The sequence below is a fragment of the Plecotus auritus genome (assembly GCF_963455305.1).
Source record: "Plecotus auritus genome assembly, chromosome: 3".
Classification (NCBI taxonomy): domain Eukaryota; kingdom Metazoa; phylum Chordata; class Mammalia; order Chiroptera; family Vespertilionidae; genus Plecotus; species Plecotus auritus.
This window is the reverse complement of record NC_137772.1, coordinates 151,735,161-151,756,279: the sequence shown is the minus strand read 5'-3', so window position 1 is coordinate 151,756,279 and position 21,119 is coordinate 151,735,161. Positions and strand designations below refer to the sequence as shown.

The window sequence follows — 21,119 nt, the reverse complement described above, 5'->3', positions numbered from 1 at the left end:
AACGCAGTGCCAGGGCAGCCCCTCTCTGGGACATCTGGTTTCTTGGCAGAGGACAAAGCAGACACAGAAAACTATGAGCAGTCTCTTAAAGCTTCTGCTCCAAAGCAACGTGCATCATTTCCAAACATCTCGTCGGGAAAAGTGAGCACATGATCTCTGCTGAGTTCCTCCCAGTGAGGATGCACGCACTCCCTCCAGGAAGAGGCAGCAGGGAATCTGACCAGTACTGCAGCTTCCCACACCGTGACAACACCACGTCTAGGAACCACTGGTTTATCGTGAACAGAGGATAATCATTTTCTAAAGTTATTATATAAAAATATTTATTTTAATTTTAAAATGAAAAAAGATTTCCAACATAGAGAATAGTACAGAGACGGACAATAAAGACACGAGCACTTATATCCTAGAATTAGCAACTGCTAATTTAACATCTGCCATACTGCCTTCAGATCCTTTTGTTAAAAAAGAAATAAAACACTGTAGATGCAATTGAAACACCCTCACCAATCGCATCCCATCCTCTTTTTAAACCCCTACCGTTCTATAAGTAACCCTGTTCTGATGCTAGTGTGTATTCTTTTACGTATTTACTAGGGGCCTGGTGCATGAAATTCGTGCATAGAGGTGGGGGGAGGGTCCCCTCAGCCCAGCCTGCACCCTCTCCAATCCAAGATCCCTCTCACAATCCGGGACCACTGGCTCCTAACTGCTCACCTGCCTGCCTGCCTGATAACCCCTAACTGCCCCCGCTGATGGCCTGGTCACTACAAGCAGCTTGCTGCTCAGTCATTTGGTCGGCCCTCACTAACCCCCTGCCGGCCTGTTCGCCCCATGCAGCCTGCTACTCAGTTGTTTGGTCAGCCCTCACTAACCCCCCTGCCAGCCTGGTCACCCACTCATCCTGCTGCTCAGTCATTTGGTTGGCCCTCACTAACCCCCCTGCTGGCCTGGTCGCCCCATGCAGCCTGTTTGGTCGTCCATTCGGTTGTTTCGGTTGCGACAGTCGCTTAGGGCTTTTATATATAGAGAGATTTCAAAAGTGCTTTAAAATCTACATAATGTAAAATGTATAACTTTTGACAACTTAATTCAGCATTATACATTTTAGACATCCTCCGAGATGATGCATACATATGTGGTATGAATAGATCACAATTTATCCATGTTGTGCTTCTGGCCTGTTTATAGCTTTTGTTGTTACAAAAATGGAACAGTAAACACTTTTATATGTTTGTCTGTGTTTAAGACAGAGTTTCTCTAAGATTTATGCCCTCAGAATGATGGAACTTTACCAGGTGGCCGTGCAGGTTTGACAGCTAATTGCTTTTGTACATCAAATTGAAGCTTTACAAATGGCGGCTCCAAAGAGGTGGACTTACCGGGAAATGGGGCTGTGGCCCAGTCCTGTTACCGACCAGAGGTGGTGGGTCTATTATTGCCTGTTGGGTAAAGAGAAGCTAGATTCTGAAGCAGGAGGGTTTTTGCCGAGCAAAGGTATTCATGAGGCAGCCCGATGAGGAGATGAGGAGAAAGCCCAAATTTGTCTCCCAGAATAAAGATTTGAAGCTAATTTTTAAAATAGGGATAAGGAGGACTATGCATATTCAGGAATTCTAGTTCAGGGAGATATTCTGATTGGATAGTCTTGGAACTATGCCATCTAAGGTGAGGAATGTGACAGAGGCTGAGGGGAGAACACAGTGATTTCAATGTGGCAGAGTTTGATGGGTCAGTCCTACATGTGTCCATATCTGGTCTCGGCACCGGATCTTCCTTGCTGGTGGGCCTCTCGCTTTTTAAAGGGTGTTGAATGGCTACAGTGGCACCTCTGTTACTTGAGTTCTGTGAATCATGTTCTGATGTGCTCTGGAGGGCAGCGTAGGGTCATTTGGCTGCTAACTGTACTTGCTCAAGCTTCTGGGACAGGTTCTGGCTTCGTCTGGTGGGCTCTGGAGCACTGTGAGGTGACCTGGTTTGTTTATCTGCCAAAAAACAAACAAAAACACTAGAGAGAGAGAAAAAACAACAACACACAAACGCTTAGGGTTTGGTGTCAGTGTGAGGGCCTGCCTTGGTCTTACCTGAAACCATCTTGGCAGAGAGAGTGAGAGACAGCCTCACAAGACTTTCCTGGGCCCCTGCGTTGTGTGTAAAGCATTGGCAAGGTCACCATCCTAGAAAACTAGCATTTCTGGGCTGTGCGTGATGTGGTGAATGGGGCCTGAGAAGCCACAAACTCAGCAGCTCCTTGAGGTTGGGCGAGGAAGGCCCAGCAGGGGATGCCAGGGAGTGGACGAGGTGTCAATGGAACTCACAGTGGTTGTCAAAGGGATCACAGGGACTGAAGAGCAGAAGGCAAAGTGTCCATCTCAGCTGATGTCAATTTGACCAGGTAAGGCCTGAGAACCAGCTTGTTCTTGCCCTGATGCCATGATGGCAGGGAGAGGTGTGGCTGTAGTGGAGCTGCTGTTGCTAGCTGGCATCTGTTTCCTGCTTTTCCCAGCCTGACAGAACCACATGGTGTTAGGTGCCCACCCCTCCCTTACAGAGCCCGTGGGCCTCAGTTCCAGGATTGTCTACGTCAGCGGTCGCCGACCTTACAGACCTCACACACCACCAGTGGTCCACGGAGCACTGGTGGGCGACCGCTGGTCTACATGGAATCAAGGTCATCCTATGTCCCTTGCTCATAGTTGGTCCAGAAATGAACATGTGACACAATTTGGGCCAGTAAGAACGGAGGAAAGATTTTCTGGGGAACTCTGAGGAGGTCCTTTCTTCTCTGAAAGAACATTCAAAGCGTTCTTTTCTCTCTTCCTTTGATCTTGGCTTGTGTGGAGCTGTAATTGCTGCAACCTAAGGATAAAAGGGGCCTATGAAGTAAGGTGAGCAAAAAGGTCAAAGTGAAAATGAGCTGGAGTCATTGTCCTGTCTCTGTGCTTCAGGTGGCGTTAGCCAACAAGGCCTCTTCTTGTTTAAGTTTGCTTGAATTGTGTTTTTAAATACTTGCTGCTAAAAGTACTGCACCTAGAGAATGGCAGGAAAGGTATGTGGGGAGAAGTAGGCTTACTTGACTGATTTTATTCTGAATGGACTGAAATTAATTTCTGTCATAAGGTAGAATAGAGGCTTAAAATAGGAATTAATTTCAATCACAGAACATATATAAGCAGTCCTTACTTTGCACGGTTCTGATAAGCATGCGTGTCAGTTACCATGGCTCAGTTAAATAACACCAGTCCCCAAGTCACATGGTTCAAATTTCAGTTACTATGATATGATATATTAATTGTAAGTAATTGCATAAATGTGGAAACTTTGCTGCTTCAGTCCACAAATCCCCACATCAAAAACGGGTGGCAAACATCACCAATGGCCAATCACGTCACTCCTTTCAAATCTTGTTGGTTGTGCACAGTCTTTTCATGCAGACAGCAAAGCATGGAGTGATGTTGCCTCTGTGCTTCCCAATGATAAGCACACGGCCCATTAATAAGGTGAACACTGTATTTTCCATCCATGGTTGGGAATCCGCATATGCAAAGGGCTAACGTAAGTTGGATTTAAGTTACCTTCGGATTTTCCCCTGCAGGGTGGTCAGCACCCCTAAACCCAGTATTCGAGAGTGAACTGTCCTTGAAAGACAGAATTGGCCAACAAAGAGAGAGTGAAGCAAAGAAACAAAAAGTGATCATACTAATAGACAAAAGTGTGGTGATTGTGGGCATGGGGGAATGATGGAGGTGGAAAAGGGCATAGAGGGGATAAGTGGTGATGGGAAAAATAAAATAAAATAAAATTAAAACATTTACAAAAGTGATCATACTGGAGGTGAACAGTACTTGAACATAAGCGGGGTTAGGAAGAAATTGTTGGTATGGGGTGTTGATACTGCTACCATTTGAGAGACTCTAGACATGCAGTTAGAGAAACTAAATGAAGGTGAATTTATCAACTTAAGTGAGGAAAGCGATTGGGATGGAAAGGATGGCAATGCCCCAGAGAAAGTGATGCCTCCAAAAACTTTACACCAAATGAACTCTTGGAGATATTTCATAGAATTAAAAGCATACATTTTGAAGCTGTCCCAAACTTAGAAAAGATTATAACAATTCATACGTAACATGGAAAAGATGATCAGTACTTATCTAATTAATACAGTAAAAAGATGAGTACTGTTTAAACTATTATTGATAAGTTTTAAAAAAAGAAATCAAGTACCTTAATTCTCAATGTTTCTGATGTTTTAAATTACATACTAAATAAATAGTAAGCATTTTTAATGTTTTGACACAAAATTTTAAAGATCAGAGAACAGTTGCAATTATGCTTCCATGTCTTTGTACCAGCCATTCCCTCTGATGATCTTATGTGCATCTTCCCAAACCCGTTCAGATGTTAAGATTATTTTGCACAGTTTCAGTTGGCTGTGCAAAGAGAGGACTGCCTGTGTATTCAAGGCACACCTTTTTGCACACCTGTTTGTGATCTTAAAATTAGTACATCCTAAAAATTGGGTAGGTTTGCATGGATGACTCCTTTAACATTTTGTTAAAAGATTTTGCCTTAGCTTGATAAGTGCCATGACTTAGGGACACGTGTGCATGACTGAGATATTGGGAGAATTGTGTTCTGGTCTCAGTTTTCTGGTTAAGCTGTATGATCCAGGGTGAGTCACTAACTCCCTGGCTTCGATTTCCCCTCTATAAAATAAGTGAGTGAATATGATGACTTTAAGGTTCTTTTGGGAACCACATTTCTATAATTCTCTACCATTATTTATTTTTTTAATATATTTTTTTACTAATTTCAGAGAGGAAGGGAGAGGGAGAGAGAGAGAGAGAGAAAATCAATGATGAGAGATAATCATTGATAGGCTGCCTCCTGCACGCCCCACACTGGGGATCAAGCCCGCAACCTGGGCATGTGCCCTGACAGGGAATGGAACCATAACCTCCTGGTTCATAGGTGGGTAGTCAAACACTGAGCCACGTCGGCTGGGCATCTACCATTATTAAAGAGGTAAAAATAGTGGAATGCTGCCCACCCCCAAAATTACTTCCATTTGCATAATAACAGTAAATGTTTATTGAGAATAAATGACGTCGGTGGATGCACATTTTGTGGTAGGAATTGTGAATACAGATATAAATCATCTGTGGTCTCTGCCCTTAAAAAGCTAATATTGATTCCTTTTCTCTTCAGTGAAAACTAAAAAAGTTTTAGAGGTTTATATAATGGATTCATTCATTGCTTTTCATGGCACCTTCTGCAGAACCTTGTAAGATACACTAAGAAAAAAAAAAGTCCCACTATGAAACCAGTTACATTTATTTTGTATACAGACTATATTTCTTCTTGTGAATTTGTCTCTAATGAATCTTCTATTTAAACAAAATTAACTGTTTGATTTTGTTAAAACAGTTAATTTTGCTATACCAGAATTACCCACTTTTGAGTTTTTCAGGGCAGTTGAGGAGACTGGATACTTGCATAGAAGGGCCAATCACACTGAAGACTGATAGTGGGCTGTTTTCAAAAAAGGATTTCGATATGAGATAATAAAACAAAGAAAACTATTTTAGTTTTAGGTATAATTTCTAAATTTCAGAATCATTTTCAGGTAAAAAGGAACATTGAATCAAAGCGATTTTAACACTAAAAATAAATTAATGGCTACCAAAATTTACTTTTATGAAGATGAGCTATTAAGTGCCATGACAATCACACAGGAGAATAAAATCTTAGACAATGTTAGTTTGTACCTGTTTTCCCAGGCTGTTAAATGTGAGCTTGGCAGCGGCAGCAAATTAGAGTAAATGTTGCATCCCAAAGAGTTGGTAGAGGAAGTTTTGCAAATCGTTACATCACTGTTGAATCCCTTCACCCTCAAGGTCTTGAAGGTTTTGAGCAAATGGATTTTGTGGAGATTGCTTTGGAGGCTAGTGCTATGGTTTCTCACCTCTGCCTCCTCAGAGGCAGCCACGAAAGGAAGGTGCGGGTTGCTGCTTGCCTCTCACAGCTTTCCTGCAAATGGAGGTGTGTTCTGGTGTGACCCTGACCTGGGGGATCTGGGGGTGTGGGTGTGCCAGCAGCTTTAGCACTGAAGGAAGAGGCTGCTGAGTTTGGCTGGGCCTTTTCTCCAAGAATCAAGTTCAGGACACGTATGTGGGTTGATGGTAGAGCAGCCTGGGACGGTTCTCATCCTGCCCAAGAATCTGTGACCTTGCTGGGGCTGGACATGTAGACAGGCACACGAGGAAGGACAAGTGCTCAGTGGAGACACAGAACCGTGCCATCCTCTTCTGTACATGGGCCCCAGTGCAGGAATTTTCAATACTCCTCCCGCATATGAACTGAGACGGTCTTTGTGGCTTGAAATGACTATAGAACTTCTATTACTTATAGTAACCAGATAAGGCATAGCACCTAACCCAGGGGTCCTCAAACTTTTTAAACAGGGGGCCAGTTCACTGTCCCTCAGACCGTTGGAGGGCCGGACTATAGTTTAAAAAAACAAACCATGCACAAATTCCTATGCGCACTGTGGGCCCGGGACGAGTTGGCTGCTAAGCAGGACAGGCAGCGGCACCCGGCGGGCCGGATAAATGTCCTCGGTGGGCTGCATGTGGCCTGCGGGCCGTAGTTTGAGGACCCCTGAACTAACCTAATATTCATTCCAGGGCAAGGGAGTTACCCCCACTGGATATTTCGATTCTAAAGCTATTGTTTTCCCTAGCACCTCACAATCCAGCAGGGGAGACTAACAACAATATAACGTAATTGACTGTGGAGGTGTAATGAGTTAGTGTAAATCTGATTAAGCCTGCTTGGAGGATCATTAAAAGTGAGGGTTAACAGCCCTGGCCAGTGTGGCTCAGTCGGTTGGGCATTGTCCTGTGCACCGAGAGGTCAGAGGCTCTTATGCCCAGTCAGGGCACATGCCTGGGTTGTAGGGGCTCCATCCCATTGGGGGTGTGCAGAGGCAGTGGATCGATGTCTCTCCCTCATCGAAGTTTCTCTTTCTCTCTCTCTAAAATCAATAAAAACATCTATTTTTTTAAAAAGTGAGGGTCACCTGACCAGCATGGCTCAGTGGTTGAGCACTGACCTATGAATGAAGAGGTCACAGGTTCGATTCCTGGTCAGGGCACATGCCCAGGTTGCAAGCTCAATCCCTAGTGTTGGGCGTGCAAGAAGCAGCCGATCAATGATTCTCTCATCATTGATGTTTCTACCTCTCTCCCTCTCCCTTCCTCTCTGAAATCACTAAAAATATATTTAAAAATAAAAATAAAATAAAAAGTGAGGGTTAACAGTGGAATTTGGCTTTAAATTAAAGGTGGGCATTTGCTAGACTGAGAAACATTTAGCCTTTGGTCTGCATTCACCTGTGATTCTTAATATTGCATAAGCATGAGTATCATCTGGAAGCTCCAAACCTCCAGAGATTCTAACTCAGATAGCATTCCGAAGCTTAGCAGCACCAGCCCTCACCCTCCCAAGCTCCCAGGTAATCCTGATGCAGTAGGTTTTGGCATTTGGGAACCACCAGGTCTCAGAAAAAACATCTGACTTGGGTTTCTGAGGGCCTGTTGGCTATCCTACACCTGGTCATGGTTTTCCTGAAGACGGCACTCAAAAAGTCCACCAACAAACATAACTAACATGTCTTCATTTTTATTGCTATTTTATAAAGCCTAATATTTTTCAAAAAAAGAAAATCAGTTTACATGTAGTAAGTTACAAGTGAACAGCTATAGATAACATAGCCATTAGAAAAAAAAAAAGAACTAAATATGAAAACAAAAGCAGTAAGCAGCAATGAAATTAACACCTACATAAAACTAGCAGTGCAATAAGATAAGCAGAAAGCAGCCTTACACGGAAGGAAAAAGTGATTTAAATACAGAAATAGCACCTTACAAAGAGGAATTGAGACATGTAAACTTGGTAGGCAGATTCAAGTATAAAAGTTATACCCCCAACTCTTGTACCAGAATGAAAGGGTTTCACAAACCCTGGACAGTGTAGGGCACACACCCTCCTCAGTGCCAACTCAGAGCTGCATTTCCTTAGTAGGATCACCAATGATTGTTTTTTTCTTTTACTAAATCATACAGTGACAGACTCAAGATTGCCACTGCCGCGTCACGGCCCCAAACACCCAAGTCAGCTCAGCAGCTTCACGGAGTTGGTGGCTCTGTAAGAAACGGATGCATCATCCGGACAGAAACCACCATGTGTTGTTTTCACATGTCACACAGCCACATTATGACGTGGGTCCTGAATACAAAAGGCACCTGTTCTTAGTTTTCTATCGCTAAGTATGGTGATAGTCCCGTTTATGGGGTTACTTCCTAACTCCCCGCAAGAACTGTGAATTCTCCGAGGTTTATGTGGTTATATCATGAACAGAATTTTTTATAAAAAAGGTAGTAAAGTTAAAGTGAGGAACTGCTAAGGACAGAGGAGATAGTCAGTCTGTGTTTTGATTTAAATGCAGACCTCTCGAGTGAAAATATTCGGGACAGTCCCCAGCAGGGCAGCTCTGGCCTGCATCCCCCTGTACAGGCATATACACCGGAGTCCTGAAAAGGGCCTGTTTTTATTTGTTCCGATAGGGAACTCATCGTATCCATTCAAGGTAATCATTATCATGCAATGGTGGATGACTGAACATTTTTATCTGTTGAACTCCAGAGAAGGTTGTAAAAAAGGGGAAAAATAACATCTTGTAAACTTTAAAAGTTTAGTGTTAGTAAAATTTTATATGGTAGCAAATTTACTTATTCTAACTACCTACTTATAGTTTTAAAAAAATCTTATGGGGGTAATAAGGCTAATAATATCCGGTAGTTAATATAAAGCTACTTTACATAGACTCCCAGAGTCTCTTAAATTAATATTTTTATTCTTTCATATAACATTTTATTGGGTCCAAAAATAAAAATAAAATAAAACCCTAAACCAAGATTCCAAATCTAAGCTAGAAATTAAAAAGAAGAGAAAGGAATAAAGAAAGAGGAAGGGAAGGGAGGGACTCATTTATTCTGAAGAAACAGGAGTGAGGTTAAGATCAATAAATTTAGTATACAAAGATCTAGTCTGGCTATATACTGAAACCCTGAAGTAATCTGGCTTGACAAAGGGATACTGCATAACGGATTACCGAATCGCAGTCATGCTGAACTATAAGCCCTGCATTTTCTGTCCACTGAAAATAACTCTGGTTTGAATGCTCTTGGGTACTAAACAACCTCCACTTTCCTCTTACCCTTCCAAACTGAAGACAAAAAAGTAAAAGAAAAAATAATCACCTATTGTCCTGTTATCAATTTCGACATTAATTCTTCAGAATTCTACCAAAAGGTCCTAATCAGATTCCAATTTCCCATACAATTACTTTCCACCCTCCTGATTTATTCTATGAACAGTAATTGCTAGAAGGCATCCATACCTGACATTTAATATTTAAATTAAAAAAAAAAAGCACCCCACAGGGGCATGTAGTGAAGGACAGTGAACACGGTAGGGTTTTTTTGTCCACAGTTACTGAGAAGCAGCGGTTCGGCTGCTGTAGTTCATCTAAGTTCTTGTGCCCAGACAGGGTTAGCACATCCATTGCAGCAAGGTGTGCCATTCACAGTTATTTTGGTCTTGACATTCTGTCACGTGTACCAACATTATCCACATTATCTTTAAGTTGTAAAGTAAGTGCAGGGCAAATTATAGGGGAAAAGTACACACATTCAAGTCGTCATACCCTGAAAAGCATGTTTTGCTGTACTTGTAAACTTTCTGCACGAAGTCCCATTCCGGGAACACAATAAATAACACGGGAGGATTCACAGCTGAGGCTGTCTCCCTGATGAAGCCTAGGAAGCCGTAGCTTTTTAAACTGCAGGAAGGAAGGCTCTCTCACCACAGATCTACTCAGGGCGAGTGGAAATACACGTCAGGGACACTCACCCTGGTTAAGTGCTAGACAGGCCCCACCTTTAGGGAAACCACAGGCTCCAGTAGCTCGTTCAGATCTACTTCGAGCAAACAGAGAATTCTTGGAGCAAAACCACAGGTCAGCGGGCGCTTTCCCTGTGACACCAGGCACAGAGTCTGGGCGCTAACTGGTACTAAACGCGCCATCAGTAACAATGACTTTCAGGAGAATAGACGGTGACGGGAAGTTAACGTGAGGACCGGCGGATGAAAGAGGCGCGATGGCGTGCATTCTGCTTCCGCTCCAGCGCCAGGACACGGCCTGTGACACAGACAGGGAAGCTCAGGTGGTCTGAGGCACGCCACCGGGCAGAGCACCAGGTTAGTGGGCACCACCGCTGGGTATTTCAAGTCTCCGCTGCGCCGAGCTGGCGTTTTGCGACTGCTTGCTCTCTCTTCTCCTAGGGACACGGTCTCCAAGGCTGCCGGGCGTCTTGAAGAATGTCTCACAATGTGTGTGTCGGGTGCTCTTGGGGGTCCCTGGAGTTGGGGACTAGAAAAGAAAAAAAGAGTAAATAAAAGCAGAAGTGAAGTCAAATTGTTCTCAGTCTCTGAACTGGAAGCCCAGTCCTGTGTCATTAGGATCCCTGGGCAGGCGTTCCCTCCTCTTTGCTTTTCTATCACATTTATGTGATTTGTCGCCTCAACCCTTACCACAATTGGAAATAAACTTATGTTGTGTGCAGAAAGGCAGCCTCAACAAAGAATTTATAAGCGGGGCACCTGGAGCCAGGGCCTGGGCTCTGCCATAATTAGCTATGAGACCTTGGGCAAATGATGTAACCAGTATGTCCCTCAGTTTCTTCATCCATGAGTACTGACTTTAGAGGGTTGTAAACACTGAATAATATACTGATAAGGTACTTTAGAGCATGCTAGGCAAATAGTAAGTGTGTTTCTTGGCTCTTACTGATATTTATCCTCTCCTGTTAAATATTAAACATTTATCCCCTTAACAAGCTCTAAGAGGACTGTTATCCTGTTTACTGTTACACCTCACTGCCTAGATCAGTGCCTGGTGATCAGAAAGTATATGTTATGTTGTAATAGCCTTGTTTAAAAACCAACATGTTTATTTCAATGTCTGCTAAACTTCTGAGCCTCTGAATAACATGTTTAAAATATTTTTTTTGCCGCAACATAACTTTCTTTTGGAGAGAAAGCAATCACTCTGAACAATGCTTAATGCATGATAGGAATTCAACAAATACTTATTGACTGAAGTATAAATGGAGTTTGGGGGAGAAATATAGTTTATATTAATCATATACACTTATCTATGTATATTTGCATATATTCTGAGAGTGTAGGCATATAGATGCCTCCTAAACATTGCATTTTAAGAAATGACAGATGCTAAAAATCTTGTGTCAGTATCAACACTTCTGAAGTTTCTCTTGTTTCTGTACAATTAAAATTCAGGGTGGTCTCCTTTATGGACCTAATGAAATGAAAACTTGGAGAATCTGAACATTCAGCATCCATAAAAAATTTACCTGAACTAAGCCCAAAATAATTTCCTCAGATTTAAAGAAAATAAGAAACATTTTTGTCTTTAAAGCACGAATCTCCTGCCTTAGGCCTTTGTACTTTATAAGCAGGTAACCGGATCTATAAGGGAAGCCGGGAGAACCTCTCCCGGAGCCTCCACTCTGCAGTCAGGTGACTAAAACCAAAGCTGATGAGATGCAGGCACACCCGTCCCAGAGTGATGAGCCTTCTTGTGCAAACTGAAACGAAACTTCAGGACTCACCTGCTGTAATTTCACCATGGAGCCTGGATGTCCTTCGTACACTGGGGATGTGGGCTGGATGGCGTTGTGGGGCCTGGACATCACTGGACTCTGGTTAAGTGAGTGAGGACCCTGAAGCTGAGGGTCTGCCGAAGGGAGTGTCGAGGAGTTTGGGTTAACCAGGGCTGCAGGGCCGATGAGAAGATGAGGCGTTGATCTAAGGCCTGGCAAGCGGAAATTCCCAGGTCCCGTGTTTGGGACAGTGCCGGGGGCAGGGGAAACTGGCCCGGCCATTGTGGGAGAGTAGAGAACAGGAAATGGGCCCAGTGTCGAAGATGGTAAGACCATGCAGGGCACACCGAGGGATGGCAGCTGACCCGAAGGGGGTCCCATAGCATGAGGGGTCTGACTGCCAGGTAAGAGCACATTGAGACCATTTAATCCTGAAATAAGCAAAACAAGGCAAAAGTCAGCATGAAGGTCCCATTCAAGCTCAAATTCCTCAGGGCGCTTGCAAATGGGAGCCCCCAGTAAATCAACCCCACCTGAGCGGCCAGCCTCTCCTCTGGTCCCTCCCAGCCCCTCCCCTGGTCCCTCCCAGCCCCTCCTCTGTGCTCTCCCAGCTCACACTGCCTCTTTGCAGCAGCGGCTCTGGATGAAACCCCACATATTTCTGTGTGAGAACTGGGTGGATGCCTGCGTCTCCTGAGGGGGGATTCCAATGTCAGTACCACTGCATCGAAATGGAGGAGGACTATGAACTTGGATGGGAAAAACTGTATCTTTACTTCTACGACCTTCTAGCTGAAATTTATATTCCCCTCAGTTAAGATCACGGGCAACACAACAGTGTTATTAGTACCTTGACTTTGTCACTAGAACAAAGCACAGATATATTCATAGAACATTACAGCTTTGGCAGATTTCTGAATAGACTGTTACGCTCATCTCAACTTTTAAATTATGGGAGTATTGGATTCTCTGTCACATCTTTTTATTACTATAATTAAAAAACATTTTTCTAACTGTATCTATAATAATAAAAGTGTAATATGCTAATTAGACTGGACAGCTGAACGACCTTCCGGACATCCTTCTGGACGACCTTCCAGATGAAGCCAGGGCTGCGAGGACCGAGCCCCTTGCACGAAGTTCGTGCATCGAGCCTCCAGTTTCCATATAATTGGCTTCCTCTGTAATCCCTGTGTTCTGTGCACTTGTAAGCGTGCTGAGGAGGAATCCCTGGGCTGCACCACAGAGGCAAAGGGCCCATGGCTGCGTCTGGGTTTTGTTCAATGCATCTGTAACACTGAGAATCATGTTTAGATTAAACTATCACAAAACATTTGCTAAAGGAATAAAGCATGTCTTCTAGAGGAGTGAATAATAACCAGTTCCTACACCTACCTGTGAAGTGAACAAGGACTTGAGGAAAATCAATTTAAGTCTCTTTCCATCCAGAGCAGCTTCATGTACCCTGTGCATATCTAAATTAGGTATCTATTATATTTCAGGTTTACTTCAAAATGGTAACAGCATTTATTGAGTCTTACTAAGTGTCAGGCACTATTCTAAATGCTTCAGATACAGTCTCATTGAACTGCATTTTCACAGCTCCCCTTCCCCCCCATAAAGCAGGTGCTGTTATGATTGCCATTTTACCAATGAGGGTGGCTGCAGACGCGTCTTACGCTCCCACAGACAACAGGTGGCTTTCACACCCAGCCCTCTGCTGCAGCCCTGCCACTGGACCAGTCACAGGCTCAGTCCCTCTGGATATTCAAGAGATCAGCACACTCAGGGCACACAGTGGCCGACTGGCTCATAATGTCTCACTGCACCAATGCCAGACTCAGCCGAATTATAAAAAAGAATCATTTTTTGAATTTGTTGTGCCTTTTTAAATTTTAAATCCTCACCCAAGGATATGTTTTCTTACTGATTTTAGAAGAAGGGAGAGAGAAACATCGATGTGAAAGAGAAACATCAGTTGCCTCCTGTAGGTGCCCCAACCGGGGATCGAACCCACAACCTAAGTATGTGCCCTGACCAGAAATCAAGCCCACAACCTTTTGGTATATGGGATGTGGCTCCAACCAACTGAGCCACCTGGTTAGGGCAAATAAAGTTTAATACATTAAAAAAAAAATCACCTGCATAATTATTTTCCCATTAACTTTGAGGTTGGTAAAAGTCTAAGCAGCCTCTCCCTTCGTTTCATCAATGGAGGACACAAGAGGGCTAAGAGTCAAATGACTCGGAGGCTCATCAATGAACTGCTTTGGTCAGGTGACACGGAACAAGATTTAAAAATCCAACTGATCGTCAATTACCCCAAGGGCCTCTGGGACGTGACGACATCCCTTACCTGCTGGTGGCTGCACGTAAAGACACTGCAGCAAAGAGGGCTCTGTGGTGCCTTCATTTTCTTGCAACGGCTTTTCAATCTCTGTGTTTCTTGGAAGACTTCCCCACTCAGAAGAAACGAAGCCATGTGCTGGAGCCTTTCCCCAAACTCCCCTTGCAGCAGGGAGTTGGCTATCCAAGTGCATATCTTCCAGGGACACAGACGCCCTGTTACCCAGCATCTTTGGAGAGGCAACGTCTGAGGAATCTGAGGATTTCTAAGCACAACCAAACCAGGAACCAGAAAAGCAAGTCAAAATCCCAGCAGCAAATCTTAATAACAGCTTTATCAAAACAGCTAACATAGAAACAGGAAGGTCAAACACAGCTGTGCACAACAGTGATTTGTGTATGTCTGTTGGCTCAGTCACGTTTTAGGAATGGTCTGAAAATCAACGTCACGTCTCAAGCACAGAAATGGCGGAGATTTTCATAATGGAAAACTGGCCATGATGTTCAGACTGTGAAATAAGTTTCTCAGATGCCAGCACAGAAAGGGTGAAGATTCCACAGTCTTTGAGGGGCCTGATAAGAACTGCGGTGAGGCCCCAAGCTGTCTTGGTTATCCAAGGCACATACCAGTCAGTCTTTCATTTCTGTTCTGCAAGCCATGCTGCATACACACTTAGGAAAATTCGCCCGGGCAGGAGAAAGGGCCTTCGTTAGTGAACCGATTCCCATGAAGGGTGCCCAGCTGACTCACTACAACCGGCTGCAATGCCAGTGCTCCTGCTGTCTGCGAGTCTCACTGGTCACATCTCATTAACCTCTGAATGGCCACGAAGTGGGAGACGTGGACAGCTCCTGTTTTTGCTCTTTTCACTTCATGGGGAGGGAGACGGGATCTCTGAGCAGAGATGAAAACTGACCAAGCACAGACTCTGAAAGTGAAGTAGTGCCCACGTTCCTGACTCTGGAACTGAGTGGAGTCCTGGATGAAGACGGTTTCAGTGATTTCCATGCATTTAAAACAAAAGGACGGAAAACATTCTACCCATAATGCCACCACACAGGCGTGTGAACAGTGGTGGCCTGTGTGGTGGCATTATGGGTAGAATGTTTTCTTTAAACATTTTGTCATTTTATACAAAGTGTGACTTTTATAAAAACCACTTTTCTTACAGTACTACTTTATGGCAAGGTTTTGGGGAAAGCTAGTTCAGGGCTTAAATATACAAGTGACCCATGAAATACCCCCTATTCCAGACTCAGTGGCTTATTAACCTCGGTGTGTCCTTATTAGGAAGAAGCTCCAGTAACGGGATGTCCCTAAACACACCCACCGGGAGCCCTTACCTTGGGCATGACCAGGGACAGAGGGCCGTCTTCGTAGCCCCTGCCTTGTCTTTTAGCGGCTGGCTCCTCCTCTGGCGGCTGCCTCTCCTCACCCAGGCGCTTCTGGGCTGCGGCTGTGGACCACAGCGCTGCGGCCGCCGGGGCCTCTGAGCCTCTGCTGTCCCTCTCGGACCCGGACTCCGGGGGCGGTCCCTCCCGCAGGCTCCCGCACAGCATGAACAGAGAGGTGGAGGGCACGTACAGCAGGGGCTGGCCGGCCAGCAGGGCTGGCTTCAGGCTCTCCATGTCTGAGGCCACAGAAGCGAGGGAGACACCTACTTGTCCATTCAGACCATTCTGTGTGGGGAAGGCCTGCAAGTCCGCTTGAGGCGCGGAGAACACCTGGTGGACTGAAGGACTGACACAGTATTCTGAGTCCACAGGGTGGACAGGGAAAGGAGCGGCGGGGTCCAGGCTGCTTGATGGAAGCGTCACCCCCGCACCGTCCGAGGCTTTGCCCCTGCAATAAAAAGAAACGTAACAGGAACCACTGAGTTACCGCATTCTGCCAACTCCTGACTCTACTTTTCTGAAGAGACGCACCAAAGCAAGAGCAGGGGAAAACTGCTCCGCTGTTAAAAGTGTATTCCCTGAACATACGTGAGCTAAGCTAACCGCAGAGGCGATGACCAGGCATAACCAGTATGGATGGCTGGCGAGGGTGGGGGAAGAGCTGATGGCTAATGGGGGAGTTGCTCTGGGAGGATCTCAGTTTAGAGCTAATACTGGCTCCTCAACTTCCTCTTCCACATCTAATAGTTATCAGTTATCCAGGAGGTACCCTTTACCAAGCACATGGATACTATAATAATTAGCATAACATTATAATACTTTACATAATTATTATATTACTAGAGGCCCGGTGCATGAAAATTCATGCACTGGAGGGCGGGGCGGGGGGTCCCTCAGCCCGGCCTGCCCCCTCTCACAGTCTGGGAGCTCTCAGGGGTGGGAACGCAACACCCCCATCACACCTCTGCTGCTGCCACTGCTGGCAGCACAAGCCTCGGCCGACCCTGGTTACCTGCACCTTGGGCCGGCCCTGGGTGGCTGGGCAGCCACCATCCGAGGCTTGCCTGTGCCTCCGGCCAGCCCTGGTCAACTGGGGGGCTGAGGGGGCTGGGGGACTCCGGAGGCAGGTGCACAGAGTGGCTGGACCCGCCTGGGGGCGGGCCTGGCTGTGCCACGTGCCTGCCACCCCGGCGGGGCTGAGGGGACTGGGTGCCGCCATCTTTGAGGGCATGACAGGCAATTAGCATATTCCCTCTTTATTAGATAGGATTAGTCACCACTCTCATTCCCCCCAGTTTCCTAGGGAACAAAACTGAGGTTCAGAGGGTAAGCAATCTGCCGAAGGTCACCCGAGGGGCCTCTTGCTCAGTCACTGTGAGAGATCCGGGCTGCTTAAGAGACTGGACCAACTTTGATTTCAAGGATATATCCATTCGTCTCAAATCCTCTGTGAGACAAATGAAGTGGGCCGTGAGTGAGGAAATACACTTATCTACAAAATTATTCTTTTCTGTCATTCTTGTCCCATTCTGCTCAGTATTACTATAGACTTTATAGGCAACACATTCAAAATCAAGGCCCATCAATATGTGAGATTATAAACATTATCTGACCTTTTATGCAGAAAAATTTCCAAATACTGAAAAATAAAATGTTTATATGTTCAGTATATTTTTGGAAATAGATGAGGAAACTCCTTTAGAAACTGGTAAACAGAGAACAGAGATTTCTGATTACCTTTCTGATGGAATCACTGAGACCTGGATTGCCCACAATCTCATTGTCCACTGTGCTGCTGGAAATAAAATGGAGCGCTCCAGGCTGCAGCGCTGAGTGACTCTCAACCACAGCCCGCTCTGAATAAGCGATCGCTATTACCCAGCTCTGTGAAACTCAGTGTGTCCACACTGAGCACATTACCCACCTTCCTACCCCCAGCCGTCTACCGTCAATCTCTCCATCTCCACCACTGTCACCATCACTGGGACCCAGGTGTTTCTGCAATGCCTCCTCCTGCTCTGGTAGTCCTGCTGACTCACGGTTTACACTGCTTTCCCTCTGGCTGCGCCAGCTCAGGCCTGCACCACAGACAGAATTGCTGCAAATGCTCTGCTCTGTGATCTGCTCACCTAGAGGACATTCTCTACTTCCAACCCCACCTGCTTAAAGCAGCCAGAATGGTCTTCCCTGGTGAATCTGCAATAGTCTGCACCATCTGTCTCCTAAATCCAAACCCTTCTACCTGGCTTTCGAAGCTTTTTGCCAACTTGGCCTACTTACCTCCAACACCCTAAGCTCTTCTTCTGAATGGTATTTCCTTTCACTATTCTATTTGGATAAATCATTATCGTTAATCAGCTTGCTGTCCCTCCACTCCCTGACCCTGCCTCTTCCCACATGAGTCATTAAAAACGTCTCTTGTTCCTTCTTTAGCATTTTCTCTGATATTATGTGACTGCTGTAAAAGGAGAATAACAGTACCAACCTCAAAAGACTGTTATGATTAGCACTGGCCAGTGGTTAGAGTGTTGGCCCATGCACCAAAGGGTCATAGGTTCAATTACTGGTCAAGGGCACATACCTGGGTTGCGGGTTCAGTCCCCAGCCCTGGTGGGGGCACGTGCAGGAGGCAACCAATTGATGTGTCTCTCTCACATCGATGTTTCTCTCTCTCTCCCCCGCTCCCTTCCTTCTATTCTCTCCCTAAAAATCAATGGAAAAAATATCCTCAGGTGAGGGTTAAAAAAGATTGTTATGATTAGATGAGTTAATATACATAACTTCTGGATTAGTACCTGGCAGTCACATGTTAGAATGATGACAAAGTGATTCATAGACTATGATGCATCATTTTTCAGTGTCAGACTAGTAGTGATTTATCCTTTTGGGGGCATTTGTTTTTTATTTTTTTTCCCTATGAGCTTTCCTAGCTCAGGGGATAATTTTTTGTACTTTTGTGTCCCTGATACTATATCATGCACATTGTTTTGCATAAAGGGAAAACTTACAAACTTTTAAATAAACAAATGGCTGACTTAGGAGCAAGATTGCTAAAAGTTATCTTTGGGTGGGTGGCATTTCAGTTTAGTCAAAGTTAACATTCGGAAATAGAGAATACACCTGGAATTTTTAAAAGACTTACTGTGAATTGTCTTCTATTTGTTGTTGGTAAATAGCTGCCAGACTTCCAATTTCTAGGAAGCCACCTGGTCCTATAAAGGAAAAGGAAGGTCTAAGAAATACAGCAAGAGACGTACACATACCAGTTTTTTTTAGCAGGACGCATTTTCACAGCTCAGGGACTAGAAGACTATCTCAAGTCTATTCTGGTTTTGATTCAAAGAGAGAAATTTTGAGAAGCTAGCTGTTACTGGTAAATTCAGGTCTCATCAAGAATTGGTAAGAAAAACAAAACAAGTGGTGCTTTGTATAGTAAGTCGGATGCATTTTTGAGATGCATCAAACAGGTCATCCGTGGCAAGCTAATTGATCTGCCAGGCCGACTAGGATCAATATCAAGGAAAGGGCCCATGGTCACACCCTGTGAAGTCACCAACTCTCTACCCCCAATAGTTGTCCCACTTTAGGCAGGGCCTAGAGAGGTGACTGGATTTAAAGTGCCAGTGCGTGGGTAAGGCTACGATGACATGGACTGACGTAGTCCAGGGTTCATTAAAGGCAGGTAGATACCTTGTTCTTCCCTGGAAGGGCTGCTGGGTTCCGAGTTCACTTTCCTGTGAATCCTCTCAGAAGCTGGAACTTTGTTGAAGGAGCCACATCGAGCCAGCTTCTGTGTAGCACAGGCTTGAACTTTGCTGTATGTTTCTCTTTTCAGTTCTGATAAGACAGATGCAGAAACATCCACTAGTTCTTCATCTACATAAACGAAAGATTTGGCAGTGTTGTTACACAGCTATAATTCCGGATAACTTTACCTTTTAAGATATGGCTTGGAAAGCCTATCATTGTAACGGAGCTACCCTATAAATGAGAAACTAAGACACTCCAAGGAATTATATGAGCCTGTCTCAAACCCCAATTTCTTTCGATGTACAATTTTTATAAGTTAGTGGAGGACTATAAAGTGAGACTAAAACCATATATATTCTAAAATTACCTAACCTGCAATAAAAGTAGAGCAAGATGTTTTTCACCCCAAAATAGAAGGGACCTGACATTTCAGATACTTTCTTTGGGCAGAGTATCAAAGGGAAACCCAGCTATGCTCAGCCCAAAGTGCATATTTTGAGATTTTTAACGTTAATTGAAATCAGTCTCTTATGCCGTAGCTCTAAGGCAATGAATATAAAAATTTCTATATTCTATTGCTTTATTATTTCTTATGCAGTAGGAGGCCCCGTTACCCAGTGACCAAAGGAATAAGGTCAACAGAAACCTCGTAGTTGAAATGCTGCAGAATAGTAAGGATAATAAAAGGCTGGGCCCGAGGGGCCCGTTTTATGCTTCAAGGAGCCGATATGAAGTCAGGACAGAATTTCTACATAGAACCAGGCCTGTATTTCTAGGTAGAAATAGTCCCCATTGCTGTTGCTCAGTTATTCCTACCCTGTTCTTCTGTGCTGTTTATTTCAAAGCTCAAAGCATGCCCATTTTAATAAGACTGATTAAACAGACTGAAGGGTGCAGCCACATTTATATTCTCTAAAACACACGAACATTGAAAAAGAAAATCACCTTTATGGGTTTCTATTTCTTCTAACAAAAACACAGTAAATGTTCTTTTTAGAAATTCAGAAATTACAGAATCAAAAAGAAAAAAAAAAGATCAAGACAGTAACGGGGATCAGAGTTCCCATCCTTCCTGAAACAGAACATTGGACAATATAGATAAATCAATCAGCGGCTCTCAAGACACTGAACATCAGGACATGAAAGACAATGATCCTTTAGAGCCAGGAATCAAGTGAGGCGAGCTCCATGACTGCCCCAGTTCACTGCCTGGAGAAGGTTTCCAGGTTGGGGTGCAGAGAGGGGGACCTAGAGAGAGCCGGAGGTCCCTCCAGGTTGAGGATGGAGCTGGGAGGCCAGGAAAGCCAAGGCAGCTGGAGGTTGTATGGCAGAATATTAGAGAGGAGAGCCATACAGAAAGAGAATGCGGGGGATGGGCGGAAGGAGCCCCTCAGGTATGCAGTGGAGTACTCGCACAGGTGAGAAAACTACCCAAGGCCAGCGGGGAAAGAACCACTCAAAGGGAGCAGAAGGAATAGTTGTTTCAATAGTGGGGACAATGTACATGCACATACACTGAGTGGCCAGATTATTATGATCTCTGAATGCATAATAATCTGGCCACTCAGTGTGTGTGTGTGTGTGTGTGTGTGTGTGTGTGTGTGTGTATTAGAGGCCGGGTGCATGAATTCGTGCATGGGTGGGGTCTGGCCAGCCAGGCCAGGGGGAGGGGACATGGGCGGTTGGCCGGCCTGCCTGCTGGTCGAACTCCTGGTCAAGGGGACAATTTGCATATTAGCCTTTTACTATATAAGATATACACTAAGTGGCCAGATTATTATGCGTTCAGAGATCATAATAATCTGGCCACTCAGTGTATATGCATATGTGTATATGTATATATACATATATGCATGTATACATATGTGTGTGTGTGTGTAT

The 21,119-nt window shown here is 44.6% G+C and overlaps 1 protein-coding gene across 1 annotated transcript in view; it reads right to left on the bottom strand.

The window, feature by feature from the left end:
- Positions 1 to 10,324: 10,324 nt before the first annotated feature.
- Positions 10,325 to 21,119, bottom strand: part of E2F7 (E2F transcription factor 7) — a gene marked incomplete at both ends in the record, with an annotated part of 34,277 nt that continues 23,482 nt past the window's right edge. The window contains 6 exons of the mRNA XM_080660827.1: positions 10,325 to 10,495; positions 11,757 to 12,178; positions 14,104 to 14,359; positions 15,438 to 15,936; positions 18,631 to 18,700; positions 19,179 to 19,364. Of these exons, the coding sequence (XP_080516953.1) occupies positions 10,325 to 10,495; positions 11,757 to 12,178; positions 14,104 to 14,359; positions 15,438 to 15,936; positions 18,631 to 18,700; positions 19,179 to 19,364 (1,604 nt within the window). The remainder of the gene's footprint in view (positions 10,496 to 11,756; positions 12,179 to 14,103; positions 14,360 to 15,437; positions 15,937 to 18,630; positions 18,701 to 19,178; positions 19,365 to 21,119) is intronic.